The sequence below is a fragment of the Eleutherodactylus coqui genome, chromosome 2 (genome assembly GCF_035609145.1).
Source record: "Eleutherodactylus coqui strain aEleCoq1 chromosome 2, aEleCoq1.hap1, whole genome shotgun sequence".
Lineage (NCBI taxonomy): Eukaryota > Metazoa > Chordata > Amphibia > Anura > Eleutherodactylidae > Eleutherodactylus > Eleutherodactylus coqui.
In genome coordinates this window covers 261,344,779-261,358,247 of record NC_089838.1, presented here as the reverse complement: position 1 = coordinate 261,358,247, position 13,469 = coordinate 261,344,779, and the positions used below count along the sequence as shown (strand labels likewise).

The window sequence follows — 13,469 nt, the reverse complement described above, 5'->3', positions numbered from 1 at the left end:
AATGAGCCCTTGCTCAACTACGTCGACGGAAAAATAAAAAAGTTATCGCGCGCACAAAATGACGGCAGAAAATAATTGAAAAAAACTTAATGTCTTTGAAAAAAAAAAAAGAGGAGTATAGTAAAAAAAAAACTATACAAGTTTGGTATCGTAGTAATTGTACCGACCCATAGAATAAAGCTATCATGTAGTTTTTGTTGCCGTTTGTGCGCCGTAGAAGCAAGACGCACTAAAAGATGGCGAAATGTTGTGTTTTTTTTTCATTTTACTCCACTTAGAATTATTTAAAGTTTTTCAGTACATTCTATGGTACTTTAAATAGCACCATTGAAAAATACAACTCGTCCCGCAAAAAACAAGCCCTTATACAGCGACATTGATGGATAAATAAAGGAGTTACGATTTTTTTAGAGGGGGGAGGAAAAAACGAAAATGGAAAAAGAAAAATGGCCGCGTCATTAAGGGGTTAAAATTAGTGCAGGGCAAAAATAGAGCAGCTGTGTGTAGTAACCAATGAGATTCCTGCTTACATCTTTCAAAAGGCCACGTTGGACAATGAAAGCAGCAACCTGATTGGCTATTATGGATAACTGGTCCACTTTTCTCTAGCATTTATTTTGCTACATCTCCCACCAGTGCATTCATACCAAAACTGCTGGAACTATACCCTGGCAGTAGTGTGGAAGGGACACGGTACCTACACTGTTCTTGGCTCTGACATCCACCCCCTTCTTCATCAGCTGGAGCATCTTCTCAGTGTTGTTTGTCTTAGCTGCTATGTGAAACTCTTGCTCTGAGCGAAGCACTGAAACAAAAGTGTCAAGAGGTCAAAATGGTACAAAAATCAAACTAATAACCATTTTAATGGTATGTTCACATGGGGCGTAAATGCTGTGTAATCTTTGCACAAAAAGGAAAATAAATAAATAAATAAAAATGGCAGGTTTTGCAGTACCATGTGGATGAGATTTAACAAATCTCATCCACATAGTAGAGAAAAAAAATTCATGCAGATTGTGGAATGAAATTGACATATGCCGCAGATTTCACCCTTTGCAATGCACCCTTAACAATGCCAATGGTGAAATCTGTGAGATAATCCACAATACTAGGTGCTTTTGCGGATTCTATAACAGATCTGACACATGTTCCATTCTCCAACAAAGAGGTAGGCGGGGGCGCGTAATTACGCGATGCTTCCGCTGTGCTGGCAGCGGAAGTATAGCGTGCCGGCCAACTTCCATTGACTACAATGGAGGCCGGCCACGCCTATTCCCATGGCAAATAGAACATGCCACGGTCTATTTCACGCTGCGGAATTCCGCGGTGGAATTCCACAACATGAACATTGAGCTATTAGGTTCAATAGCACCTAATAGCTGCAGCGCAACACGGCGGAAATCTGTCCGGGGGCATTAGCCCTTAGCTAACTTAAATTAATTCCCAGTCTCCAGGTTCAGATGAATTACATCCTAGGATACTGAAGGAAGCAGCAGAGGTAATTGATGAACCACTCGCTGTAATCTTTGAAAATTCCTGGAGAACAGGAGAAGTCCCAGAAGATTGGAAAAAGGCAAATGTTGTCCTCATCTTCAAAAAAAGTAAAAAGGTGGACCAAGGAAACTACAGGCCTGTGAGCCTGACTTCTATACTGGGAAAGATCTTTGAACGCATTAATAAACAGCTGGATCTAGTAGATCTTGACTTTAGTAAAGCATTTGACAAAGTATTTCATACCATACTTATTGAAAAAATGGCCAAATATGGGATTGACAAGGCAACTGTTAAGTTGATTCACAACTGGCTGAGTGATCGTATTCAAAGAGTAGTCATAAATGGCTGCACATCCAATTGGAAGTGGCAAGTATGGTACCACAAGGCTCTGTCCTGTGCCCAGTGTTGATCAACATTTTCATAAATGATCTGGTAAAGGAAACTGACCAAATTTGCCAATGACACAAAGCTAGGAGGGATAGCTAACACAAGAGAAGAGAAAGAGCATTCAAAAAGATCTAAGCAAGCTTGAACTGTGTGCAGTGACTAACAAAACGGTATTTTGCAAAGAGAAATGCAAGGTCCTACATGTGGGCAAGAAAAATAAAAAAGCACATACATAATGGGGGGAATTAAAGGAGATGTCTCGAGGAAGCAGTGAATTTTTTTTTTTGCCCAGTCCCCCTAATTAAACATACATTACTAATTACCCCTGTAAATTACTTTCCTAGCTGGTTTCTACTTACCGTTCCAGCGTTTCAGCAACTTATAAAACTTTTTCCCAAGATGGCCGCCAGCTCTTTTCGCATCGCTTGCTGTAGCCCGACGTGCGCGCTCCCGAGACGCTACCAGCTGTGTCTCCATGGCAACCAGACGCCCCGCAGCCGCCGACCGGACACCTGGAGTGAACACGGCCGACCTGTCACCCACCGCCAGGCAGAAGGTAACCGGCGCAGCCCCCCCATCACAGCGGCAGCCCCCCCGGCCCAGCGACAGCCCCCCCCCCCCCCGGCCCAGCGCTAGTTCCCCCATCACAGCGGCAGCCCCCCCGGCCCAGCGACAGCCCCCCCCCCGGCCCAGCGCTAGTTCCCCCATCACAGCGGCAGCCCCCCCGGCGCAGCGACAGCCCCCCCCATCACAGCGACAGCCCCCCCGGCCTAGTGCTAGTTCCCCCATCACAGCGGCAGCCCCCCCCCCCCGGCCCAGCGCTAGTTCCCCCGGCGCAGCGACAGCCCCCCCCGGCCCAGCGACAGTCCCCCCCCCCCCCGGTCTAGCGACAGCCCCCCCCCCCCCGGCGCAGCCCGGCGCAGCGGCAGCCCCCCCGGCCCATCACTTACCAGGACAGCTGGACGGCGGGACAGCTGGGCGGCTTCTCCGGACAGCTCGGCAGCTCTGCACCTTCCTCTAACAGAGGAAGGTACAGAATGGCCGCTCCAGCGCGCTCCCGAGCAGTGACAGCTCATCTGCGCATGCGCAGAAGAGCTGTAGCGGGGAGCACACTGAAGCAGCTCGTGCTGAATGGAGAAGACCGGACTGCGCAAGCGTGTCTAAAAAAGCAAGCTGCCGGCGAATTTAGACGGAACCATGGAGACGAGGACGCTAGCAACGGAGCAGGTAAGTGAATAACTTCTGTATGGCTCATATTTAATGCACGATGTATATTACAAAGTGCATTAATATGGCCATACGGAAGTGTATAACCCCACTTTGTTTCGCGAGACCACCCCTTTAAGCTAAGTAGAAGCACATGTGAAAAGGACTTGGGTATACTAATAGATAAAAGACTGAACATGAGTCAACAATGTGATGCAGCAGCAAAAAAAAGACAAACAACTCTGGAATGAATTAAGAGAAGCGTAGAGTCTAGATCACGTGAGGTTATTATCGTCCTCTACTCCTCCTTAGTCAGACCTCATCTGGAATACTGTGTCCAGTTCTAGGTACCCCAATTTAAAAAAGACAGACAAACTGGAGCAAGTTCAAATAAGAGCTACCAGGATGGAAAACAGTCTACGAATCAAGTCCTAAAGGATCTGGGAATGTTTACCTTGAAAAAACGAAGGCTAAGAGATGACTTAATAGCGGTCTACAAATATCTGAAGGGCTGTCACAATGCATAGGGATCAGCCCTATTTTCATTTGCACAAGGAAAGACTAGAAGCAATGGGATAAAACTGAAAGGGAGGAGACACAGATTAGATATCAGAAAAAACTTTCTGACAGTGAGGGTGATCAATGAGTGGAACAGGTTACCACGGGAGGTGGTGAGTTCTCCTTCAATGAAAGTGTTCAAACAAAGGCTGGACAAATATCTGTCTGGGATGATTTAGTGATCCTGCACTGAGCAGGCGGTTGGACCCGATGACCCTGGAGGTCCTTTCTAACTCTAACATTCTATGATTCTATTAGCATAATAGCTTTCCTTGACCTGTTAGCTACTGTATGTCAAATCTATTGTATACCAGAGGGATTGCCTGGTTAGTACTGTTGCCAGGGCAGTTCCTTTATCCTGTCTCTAGCTAGGATTTTTCAGCTAGCCACAGGTTAACATACGCTGAAAAATCTTAATGTGAAGCTTCACTTCAGAGCGGCTTTAAAGAATACATTAGGCGACTATATTAACAAGAATTGATTAGTATGCCATCACTGGAAACTCCACCATTAGCTATGTAAGTGATACTATTAGAAAAGTTCATGACTGCAGTCAATTTCAGTTCCAGCTGTGTTTCTCTGCAGTCTTACCTTACCAAGGCCGGTGACAGACAAATGCATTCTGACTGTATTTAGGGGTCTGTAATACGGACAAGAGTGCAAGTATTCTGACTCGAACTACGAGTATCCTAATTCCTTTGCTGCTAAGAGTTTTTGGTCAGGAGACCTGCGGTCAGGTCTGGACACTTGCCTGCATTACAGATGTATAAGTACGACTGTAATACACTTGTCTGTCATTAGCCTAAAGAACCTCATGGCTAAAGGAAGTGGGTCATAAGAGACCGCATATGGCATTGCGCATGCCCACGTATCACATGCACACGCTCAGTGTGACTTTCTTTTCAGAGTGAGGTTGCATATGAAAACGCTGCCAATACGCAATGTATTGAGTTTTCATACGCAGCATTTTCATACGCAGTCCATACGAATGTATAGGGCTCACACTGCATACATACGCAGAGAAATAGAGCATGCTGCGCTTTATTTCTCTTGCGTATTGATATGCAGTGTCCATGGATCAATGAAAGTCCATTGATTTTAACTGGCTCCATTCACCGCATATCACGCATCTATGCAACACACGCGCAATACGCGGTGAAAACACGGTCGTGGACATGAGCCCCAAGAGAATGAGAATGACTGAACTATAAGTGAACGAGCCAACAATAATTTTTATGCCTGCATTAAATGAACGAAGAACGTTTAAGAGAGCCTTTAAGTACATTTTTAAATAACTTATTGAGAAAGGAAAGACTGTTACAATGTTACAATTTTAAATAATGATACAGAGTTTCATCAAAATATAATTGTAGCTGATGAGTAGAGATGAGCGAGCGTACTCAGATAAGCACTACTCGCTCGAGTAATTTGCTTTATCCGAGTATCGCTGTGCTCGGGTCTGAAGATTCGGGTGCCGGCACGGAGCGGGGAGCTGCAGGGGAGAGTGGGGAGGAACGGAGGTAAGATCTTTCTCTCCCTCTCTCCCGCCCGCTCTCCCCTGCTCCCCGCTGCGACTCACCTGTCAGCCGCAGCGGCACCCGAATCTTTAGACCCGAGCACAGCGATACTCGGATAAAGCCAATTACTCGAGCGAGTAGTGCTTATCCGAGTACGCTCGCTCATCTCTACTGATGAGCTCTTTATATGTAAAATTGTTCAATTTCTTCTTTTTTGTTAAATTACATAAAAAACAAACACAAGATAACAGGTGGCTTGCAAGTATGGAATAGCTCCAATAAGGTTCTATCTAAAAACTCAACGAGCTTATGGAATGCTAACACAAGGAAGAAGAATAAAGTGGTGAATGTATCCACTTTCCTCAGTTCACAGTATATTTTGCATACTTCCCATGTATGCTTGCTAATGTGCCCTCCAACCTGCAAGTGTTGCTACCATAGGAGATAAGCTCAGACATCACAGGAACCCTAGAGATTTTCCAAAATGTTGCAATCAGACCCTTTACTGTTGCTAAGACACGGAAGACTATGGTCTTATCAGTAGGGGCTAAACTTGCATCCCCGATGTGCAGCAGTGCTGAAGAGCAACTCCAGCTTATTGGAACACAAAGTATTTTTAAGAAGGATTTTAGCTTGGTTCCAAAAGCAGTTAGTACTTGGGCAATTCCAAAAAATGTGTTTCCTTTCCGTTCGTGGGAAGGAGGCCTTAAAACCAACACCCAGACTCCGTTTTGTCCCTCTTGCTTGTGCGAGCACCGTTAAATTATTCTGGCAACATGCTTTCACCCGGTGAGCAGATGTCTTTGTGGGCATGGTTGATCCATGTAACTTTTTTCAGGCGCTTCTCCAGCGTGACTTTATTTCAGTCACTGCAAAAAAATTCACAAGAGGAATTCATCACTACAGATTTTGCATTCTTACATCCTGCATTGGCAAGAAATACTACCTATCTCCCTCTACACATTTGCGTGTGAAGCTCTGCTGTGTGTTGGGACGTCTCCTACCATGCCTACTTCCTGTAGTCATAGCAACCAGTGACTCCATCCGCAGCTGCACTGCAGATGTACTGCGTGAAAAAACGCACCCATTCACTTGTAGGGTGCCTGCACACGAACGGAATTTCCAGCGCGTTATTTTAGGCACATTATCTGCCCCAGACCGCAGCCAATATACTCCTATGAGGATCCGCAGTTGTCCCCAGACGGACGGATTTGTATTGCGTTTTTTCACGCGCGTGAAAAAATCTGCGAACTGTTCTAATTTGGGTCGGATTCTGCGCGTGAAGCCTCCAATACAAGTGAATGGGTGCGTTTTTTCACGCAGTACATCCGGAGTGCAGCTGCGGATGGAGTCACTGGTTGCTATGACTACAGGAAGTAGGCATGGTAGGAGGCGTCCCAACACACAGCAGAGCTTCACAGGCAAATTTGTAGAGGGAGATAGGTAGTATTTCTTGCCAATGCAGGATCTAAGAATGCAAAATCTGTAGTAATGAATTCCTCTTGTGAATTTTTTTGCAGTGACTGAAATAAAGTCACGCTGGAGAAGTGCCCGAAAAAAGTTACATGGATCAACCATGCCCACAAAGACATCTGCTCACCGGGTGAAAGCATGTTGCCAGAATAATTTAACGGTGCTCGCACAAGCAAGAGGGACAAAACGGAGTCTAGGTGTTGGTTTTAAAGCTGTTTTCCAAGGAATGGGCAGTTATCTAGGGGTTGGGTTTACGATAAGGGGTGTCTGCTGGTTTTTCGGCGCGTTTTTTTCCGCAACACATCCGCGTATATCCGCGCGTGATTTTTCACGCATCCGCACCTATCCGCAAGCACATTTAGGTACCATACGCGCGTGAAAATCCGCTAGCGGAATCCGGAACGCTCGTGTGCAGGCGGCCGTATTGGAGGCTTCACGCGCAGAATCCGACCCAAATTAGAACAGGTCGCAGATTTTTTCACGCGCGTGAAAAAACGCAATACAAATCCGTCCGTCTGGGGACAACTGCGGATCCTCATAGGAGTATATTGGCTGCGGTCTGGGGCAGATAATGTGCCTAAAATAACGCGCTGGAAATTCCGTTCGTGTGCAGGCACCCTTAATGTTTACAAATATACAGGTACCGTCAACCAAGTATTTACCCTTAAATCCCACCTGATCTTGAAATACCAGATTGGGTAAAATATTCGCCAACCTAGTGGCTAAAATCTTTGCATATATTTTTAAGTCTGTGTTAATACTATAGGGTGGAAGTTTCCAGATCTGGGATTTTCTCTGGTTTAGGGAGAGTACAAATTGTGGCGTGTAACATCTCTTTGGAGAGTCTACCTGTTTGTAACGTGTTTCCTTGAAAATAAGGACTACCCCAAAAATAAGCCCTAGCCCAATTTTTCAGAATTTTTGAGGAGGCTTGAAATATAACCCCTACCCTGAAAATAAGTCCTAGTTACATTACATAGAGAAAAAAACACAAAGGAATACATTACTTAGCAGGCTCACCCCAGGTCCCTCCTGCTGCTCTCCAGAGTTACGACGTGATTCCTGTACTCCTCAGCCGCTCTTACAACATCATTTCCTGGTTACAGGATTCATAAATCCCGTCTCCAGGAAGCAATGGCTGTGATTGGTTCTTCGAGCGCTGCCTTGATTGGCTGAGCCACGATGTACGAAGAAGCAATCACAGCCATCACTTTGTGGAGGTGGGATTTATTAATTGGCGAAGCTCAGGCGATTCATAAATCTCGCCTCCACAACGTGATGGCTGTGATTGGTTCTTTGAGTACTGCTCAGCCAATCAAGGCAGCACTCAAAGAACCAATCACAGCCATAGCATTGGTTCATCGGGGATGGCTGTGATGGTTTTGTGGAGGCAGTGATTGGTTTGTCGAGTGCTGTTTAGCCAATCAATGCAGTGCTCGATGAAGCAATCACATCCATAGCATTGGTTCATCGAGCGCTGCATTGATTTGATGAGCAGTGGTCGAAGAACCAATTACAGCTATCGCTTCATGAAGGTGAGATTTATGAATCCTGTAACCAGGTAGTGATCCTGTCTAAGTGGCCGAAGACCGCAGAAACCGCCCATAGCTCTGGCGAGCAGCGGGAGGGCCCTGGAGCGAGCCTGCTAGGTAAGTAAAATAAAACATTCCTGAAAATAAGACCAAGTGCTTCTTTTGGGGCAAAAATTTATATAAGACAGTGTCTTATTTTCGGGCAAGCACGATATATTGTTAAAAAAAAGAAAGAATAAGGGAGATAAGGCAGACTGAAAAACTATATAGTAATCATTTGTAAAACCACATAAACCTCTGGCCCTGATGGTTTAAATGACTTGATAGCACTATTGATTTCTGCTAGAGATAAAGAGGCAAATAATGTTTCTAACTACTGCACTGACACCTTAGGGAGCAAAACAGAATTTAAAAATGCAAATATCTCCACAGTAGTGGGTTGGTGAGTTGATTGGTCATTTGGGAGATTATTAAGTGAAGGATAATAATAAGCTATAGTATTCGCTATAGTTTGAGGGTTGAATTTTTTTTTTATTTTGTGTTTTAAAAATATAAGATATTTATGAGCTAGCAGCTCTAGATCAGAGTCACGATGCTTATAATGCACTAGCTTTAGTATTCTGACTATAACCCTTGGCTTTACATTTTTCACAGCACTTGTACGTATTTACATAAATCTAGTTGAAGTGACTGATCTTGGGGGTTAGGTATCATGTATGATCTAGCTGGGCAGTATTTTGCTTTATTTAATTGACTCAAGTGAATAATATTATTTGAGAAATGAATTCTTTATTCTTCTCCCTTACATCTGCAGTTGCTTGGCTTATAAGGTGTCCCCTAATATAGGATTTATACTGTGGATGGCTGCATTTCATGCATGCAGTTCTGGAAAAATAAAATCAAGGAGTAATGAGGACGTTTTGGTCAAGTATTTAGAGGAATGTAAAAAGAAAGTTGTTCAGTGTCTAAGGAATTGTAGAAGGTTATTATAGGCTTCATAAATCATTAGAGATTGGAGTGTGACCAAGTAATTATACCAAATTTAAAACCTACTACACATTGAATCAGATTATTAGTGAAGAACATGTATATGCCAGTGTAGGTCTTCTACATGTATGACGAAAAGGTGTCATCCTTTTCAGTTAGGTGTTGCAATCGCTATACATCAAGAAAATTTTATTTTCGTGTCAACTGATATAAATCAGTGGGTTTACCTGTCAAACTAGAAGCAGCCGAGTCTGGAGATGGACACAACTGTTAAAATCCCCTGCAATCAGGATAGACACATTCTCATAATGGTTGATTTTCTTGAAAAAGAAGCACTATAAAATGTAGTTTGTTTTTTGTTTAGGACATAAATGACTGCTATAGTATAATTTATATTATTTATTGTACAAACCTGAGATAATATGTCTTCCCATTGGGATGATAAAGGTCTGAATTGGTAAAAAAGCGAAAGTACTTTTCACAGCAATGACTACTCCTTTTAGTTGTGTCTGAACCGGAAAATGTCCGCCTGATTAAGGTCCGATTCTTCTATGCAGAAGATAGCTTTTAGCCGCTTTCCAAAGAATACACTTTTTACATTGAGGGAGATTATGTGAAAGACTATTTCTAGGGTTTATATAAACGCAGTGAAATAACTTGTGACTAGCCAACAGCATGTGGGTATAGAATCTTCTGCAGAAGCCTAGTAAATTGCAAGCACAATTCGAAAACTGACAGTAACATGAATAAACATCAAATAACACAAACATATGTTTGAGTATGCAACAACCCCAATGTGCATGTATACCACTCCGGAGCTACAATGCACGCACTATGCAAGACATCCTGTTAAGGATACTCAAAAGAAATATCAAAAAAGCTGAATAAAATGTAACTACAATAATTGTTATAAGGTAAGATATAGTTATGCATGGCCTTAAGCCCACACAAATGGGAGGTGTATGGCCACTAACTGATATAATTTACATATTTAAGGGGTCGACTTTGTCCCCCATTTATCTTCCAGTTTCGTAGCTTGCTTTCCTCTAGGTGAATTTGGAACAGTAGTGAGTCCCCACTCCTGGAGAAGCTGTCAGCTTGGCAGGAGTGTAAAAAAACTAGTTTTACAGGAAATCCCATTTGAAGGGGATATAGTTGGCACGCAGAATTTTCACGGCAGTAGTAAATTTGCAACGTCTTGCCAGAATGATCACAGATAGATCAGTAAACATAGAGAGGTCTTTAAATCTGTCTGGAAGGTTTTGTACATTCCCAGCCGTTAGCATCAGTTTATCCTTAAAATGACAGAAATGTAAAAACCTGATAACTTCTGTTGGCGCTGAAGCAGACAGAGGTTCAGATTTTGGTATATGGTGCACTCTGTCCATTAACAGATCAATTTGAGGTGTATCGCAACAAAGTAATCTGTACGAAGTCAGAAAGGATTTTTTTCCCTTAAATGGGGAAAATTAGCTTCTACCTCATTAGGGGTTTTTTTTGCCTTCCTCTAGATCAACATTAGAGGTTAATAGGCTGAACTAGATGGGCATATTTCTTTTTTCGGCCTTACATACTATGATTCTGCATAGGAGAAGTATGCAAAGGGAAAGAGCCAGCTTCATGTGATAAATGTTTTGCCCTTATTTAAATAGTGCCAGGATGCATCAGACAGAAAGTACGTGTTTCAACCCCTACGGGAGTCTTGTTCACCAAGATGTAGTGCCGTCGGGACTGGACGGTGAAGCACGTGATCTGTCAGTTGCCGCCAACATAAGCCTGGGTACCGGTGGGTGAAGAATAGGTGAGCAGAAACTTCTTTATTACTTATATGATTCTGCAAGCTGCTCTGCTTTAACTATTTCAGGTATGCCACGGAATCACATATTACAGCGAGACCAATGTGCCAAATCTGCCACGTTCAACTTCAGTGCTCCTACCTTGTGAGCACCAGCAATGCTGCAAGATGGTGAAAGGGTGAACTACCACAGCCTCCTTGAGAAGCATCACGTGATGAAGCGGGTAAGGACACTTGTGAAGCTGCAACACTATGGCCCTCTGATCAGTGAGCATGCTGCTGGTTCCATTTACTGACCTTGTGGAAGGAAAGAACTCCGAGTCTTGCAGAGTTCAGCAGATTTTTTCTCCTTTCCCCATGATGCAGGAGGACTAGAAGAGATAAGTGATCTGATTCTGTCACCAGGGACCCACAAAGGATGCCAGGGAGAGCCAGATTTTAGAGAAGGACAATACAGCTAGTGAAAGTGCAGCTCCCTTCATGTGCTCCCTAAAGTTCATCTTTAACCCCTTAGTGACATAACTTATGTTAGCCTCAAGAACTAATAAATCATTTATCCTTTTGTGCTGTAGCACCCATAACTTTTCTATTTTTCATCAATGTGGTTGCATAAAAACTTATTTGGGTACATATAATGTATGGTAAATAACTTAGTGATGTTTGTTGCTGGGGTCAATTGAGGTATATACATGACATTTTGATCATTTTTTTTTATTCCTGTTTTGGGGGAGCAAGATTAACAGAAAATGCTTACTTAAAGGAGATGTCTCGAGGAAGCAGTGATTTTTTTTTTTTGCCCAGTCCCCCTAATTAAACATACATTACTAATTACCCCTGTAAATGACTTTCCTAGCTGGTTTGTACTTACCGTTCCAGCAACTTATAAAAGTTTCCCCAAGATGGCCGCCGGCTCTTTCCCCGTCGCTCGCTGCAGCCCGACGTGCGCGCTCCCGAGACGCTGCCAGCTGTGTCTCCATGGCAACCGGACGCCCCGCAGCCGCCGACCAGACGCCCCGCAGCCGCCGACCAGACGCCCCGCAGCCGCCGACCAGTCACCCACCGCCAGGCAGCAGGTAACCGGCGCTAGCCCCCGGCTCCCCAGCGCTACGCTCCCGGCTCCCCAGCGCTAGACCCTCAACCCAGGTGAAGGCCCCGGAGCCAGGTGAAGGCCCCGGAGCCCAGCGCTAGGTTCCGGAGCCCAGCGCTAGGTTCCGGAGCCCAGCGCTAGGTTCCGGAGCCCAGCGCTAGGTTCCAGAGCCCAGGTGAAGGCCCCGGAGCCCAGCGCTGGGCTCCGGGGCCTTCACCTGTCAGTGAACATCACCCCCGACCCATCACTTACCCCCCTGGCCCAGCGCTAGTTCCCCCGGCCTAGCGACAGCCCCCCCCGGCCTAGCGACAGCCCCCCCATCGCAGCGACAGCCCCCCCCCCGGTCTAGCGACAGCCCCCCCATCGCAGCGACGACAGCCCCCCCCCCGGCGCAGCGGCAGCCCCCCCGGCCCATCACTTACCTGGACGGCAGGACAGCTGGGCGGCTTCTCCGGACAGCTCGGCAGCTCTGCACCTTCCTCTAACAGAGGAAGGTACAGAATGGCCGCTCCAGCGCGCTCCCGAGCAGTGACAGCTCGTCTGCGCATGCGCAGAAGAGCTGTAGCGGGGAGCACACTGAAGCGGCTCGTGCTGAAAGGAGAAGACCGGACTGCGCAAGCGCGTCTAAAAAAGCAAGCTGCCAGCGAATTTAGACGGAACCATGGAGACGAGGACGCTAGCAACGGAGCAGGTAAGTGAATAACTTCTGTATGGCTCATATTTAATGCACGATGTATATTACAAAGTGCATTAATATGGCCATACGGAAGTGTATAACCCCACTTGGTTTCGCGAGACCACCCCTTTAAGTTTTTTTCTCTTTTAGTTCTGTGCATTTTTTTCTTATCTTTTCTATATTTAAAGTCTTGCATAAGGCGGGAAAAAAAACTGTTAAGATTTTCTATAGAAAAGTTTAGCTGCTGCAGCCAGCAATGGTTGCAGCTTATGCAGGGTTAAGTGGTGGAATGGAGTCATTAGATGAACAAGTCTTCATCTTTTCACTCCTTTTAGAGGAAACAGAGACCTCCATGTGTGACAATGAGAGAACAAATATGCTCTCTAATTGATGGGGGAATGGGGGTAATACTGTGAAGAAAAGTCCATGGGACAGGGGAAGACACAGGGGAATTGCAGATCTTCTATGCTGCCTGCTCGTCCTCCTTTCCCTTTTTCTCTTCCCCTCTGCTTTGCACAATGACTGAAATGACAGCTGTAAATTCAATATTCCCAACCCCACTTCAAATGATTGTTGCTCCTGGTTCCGTAAGGGCTACCTACATGCTTTTGGTGTCTTAGATTTAAAATATCACGAACAGCATGTTGATAGTGCTGATAGAACAGCAGCCACAGCAATCTAAATTATAACAAGCTCTGTGCCTCCAAAACTGTAATTTCTTTTTCTGCAGAATGAACAGCTCCATACAAAACATAGT

General features: G+C 44.9%; 1 protein-coding gene across 2 annotated transcripts in view; it reads right to left on the bottom strand.

The window, feature by feature from the left end:
* The window catches only part of ANKDD1A (ankyrin repeat and death domain containing 1A), an 84,672-nt gene that overhangs the window by 58,318 nt on the left and 12,885 nt on the right, over window positions 1–13,469 (bottom strand). Inside the window, exon 2 of one of the 2 annotated variants that reach the window (XM_066592887.1) lies at window positions 702–805. In XM_066592887.1, coding sequence (XP_066448984.1) covers window positions 702–805 — 104 coding nt within the window. Of the gene's footprint in view, window positions 1–697; window positions 806–13,469 lie in introns of those variants that run through there. The other variant, XM_066592888.1, reaches the window with a different exon arrangement.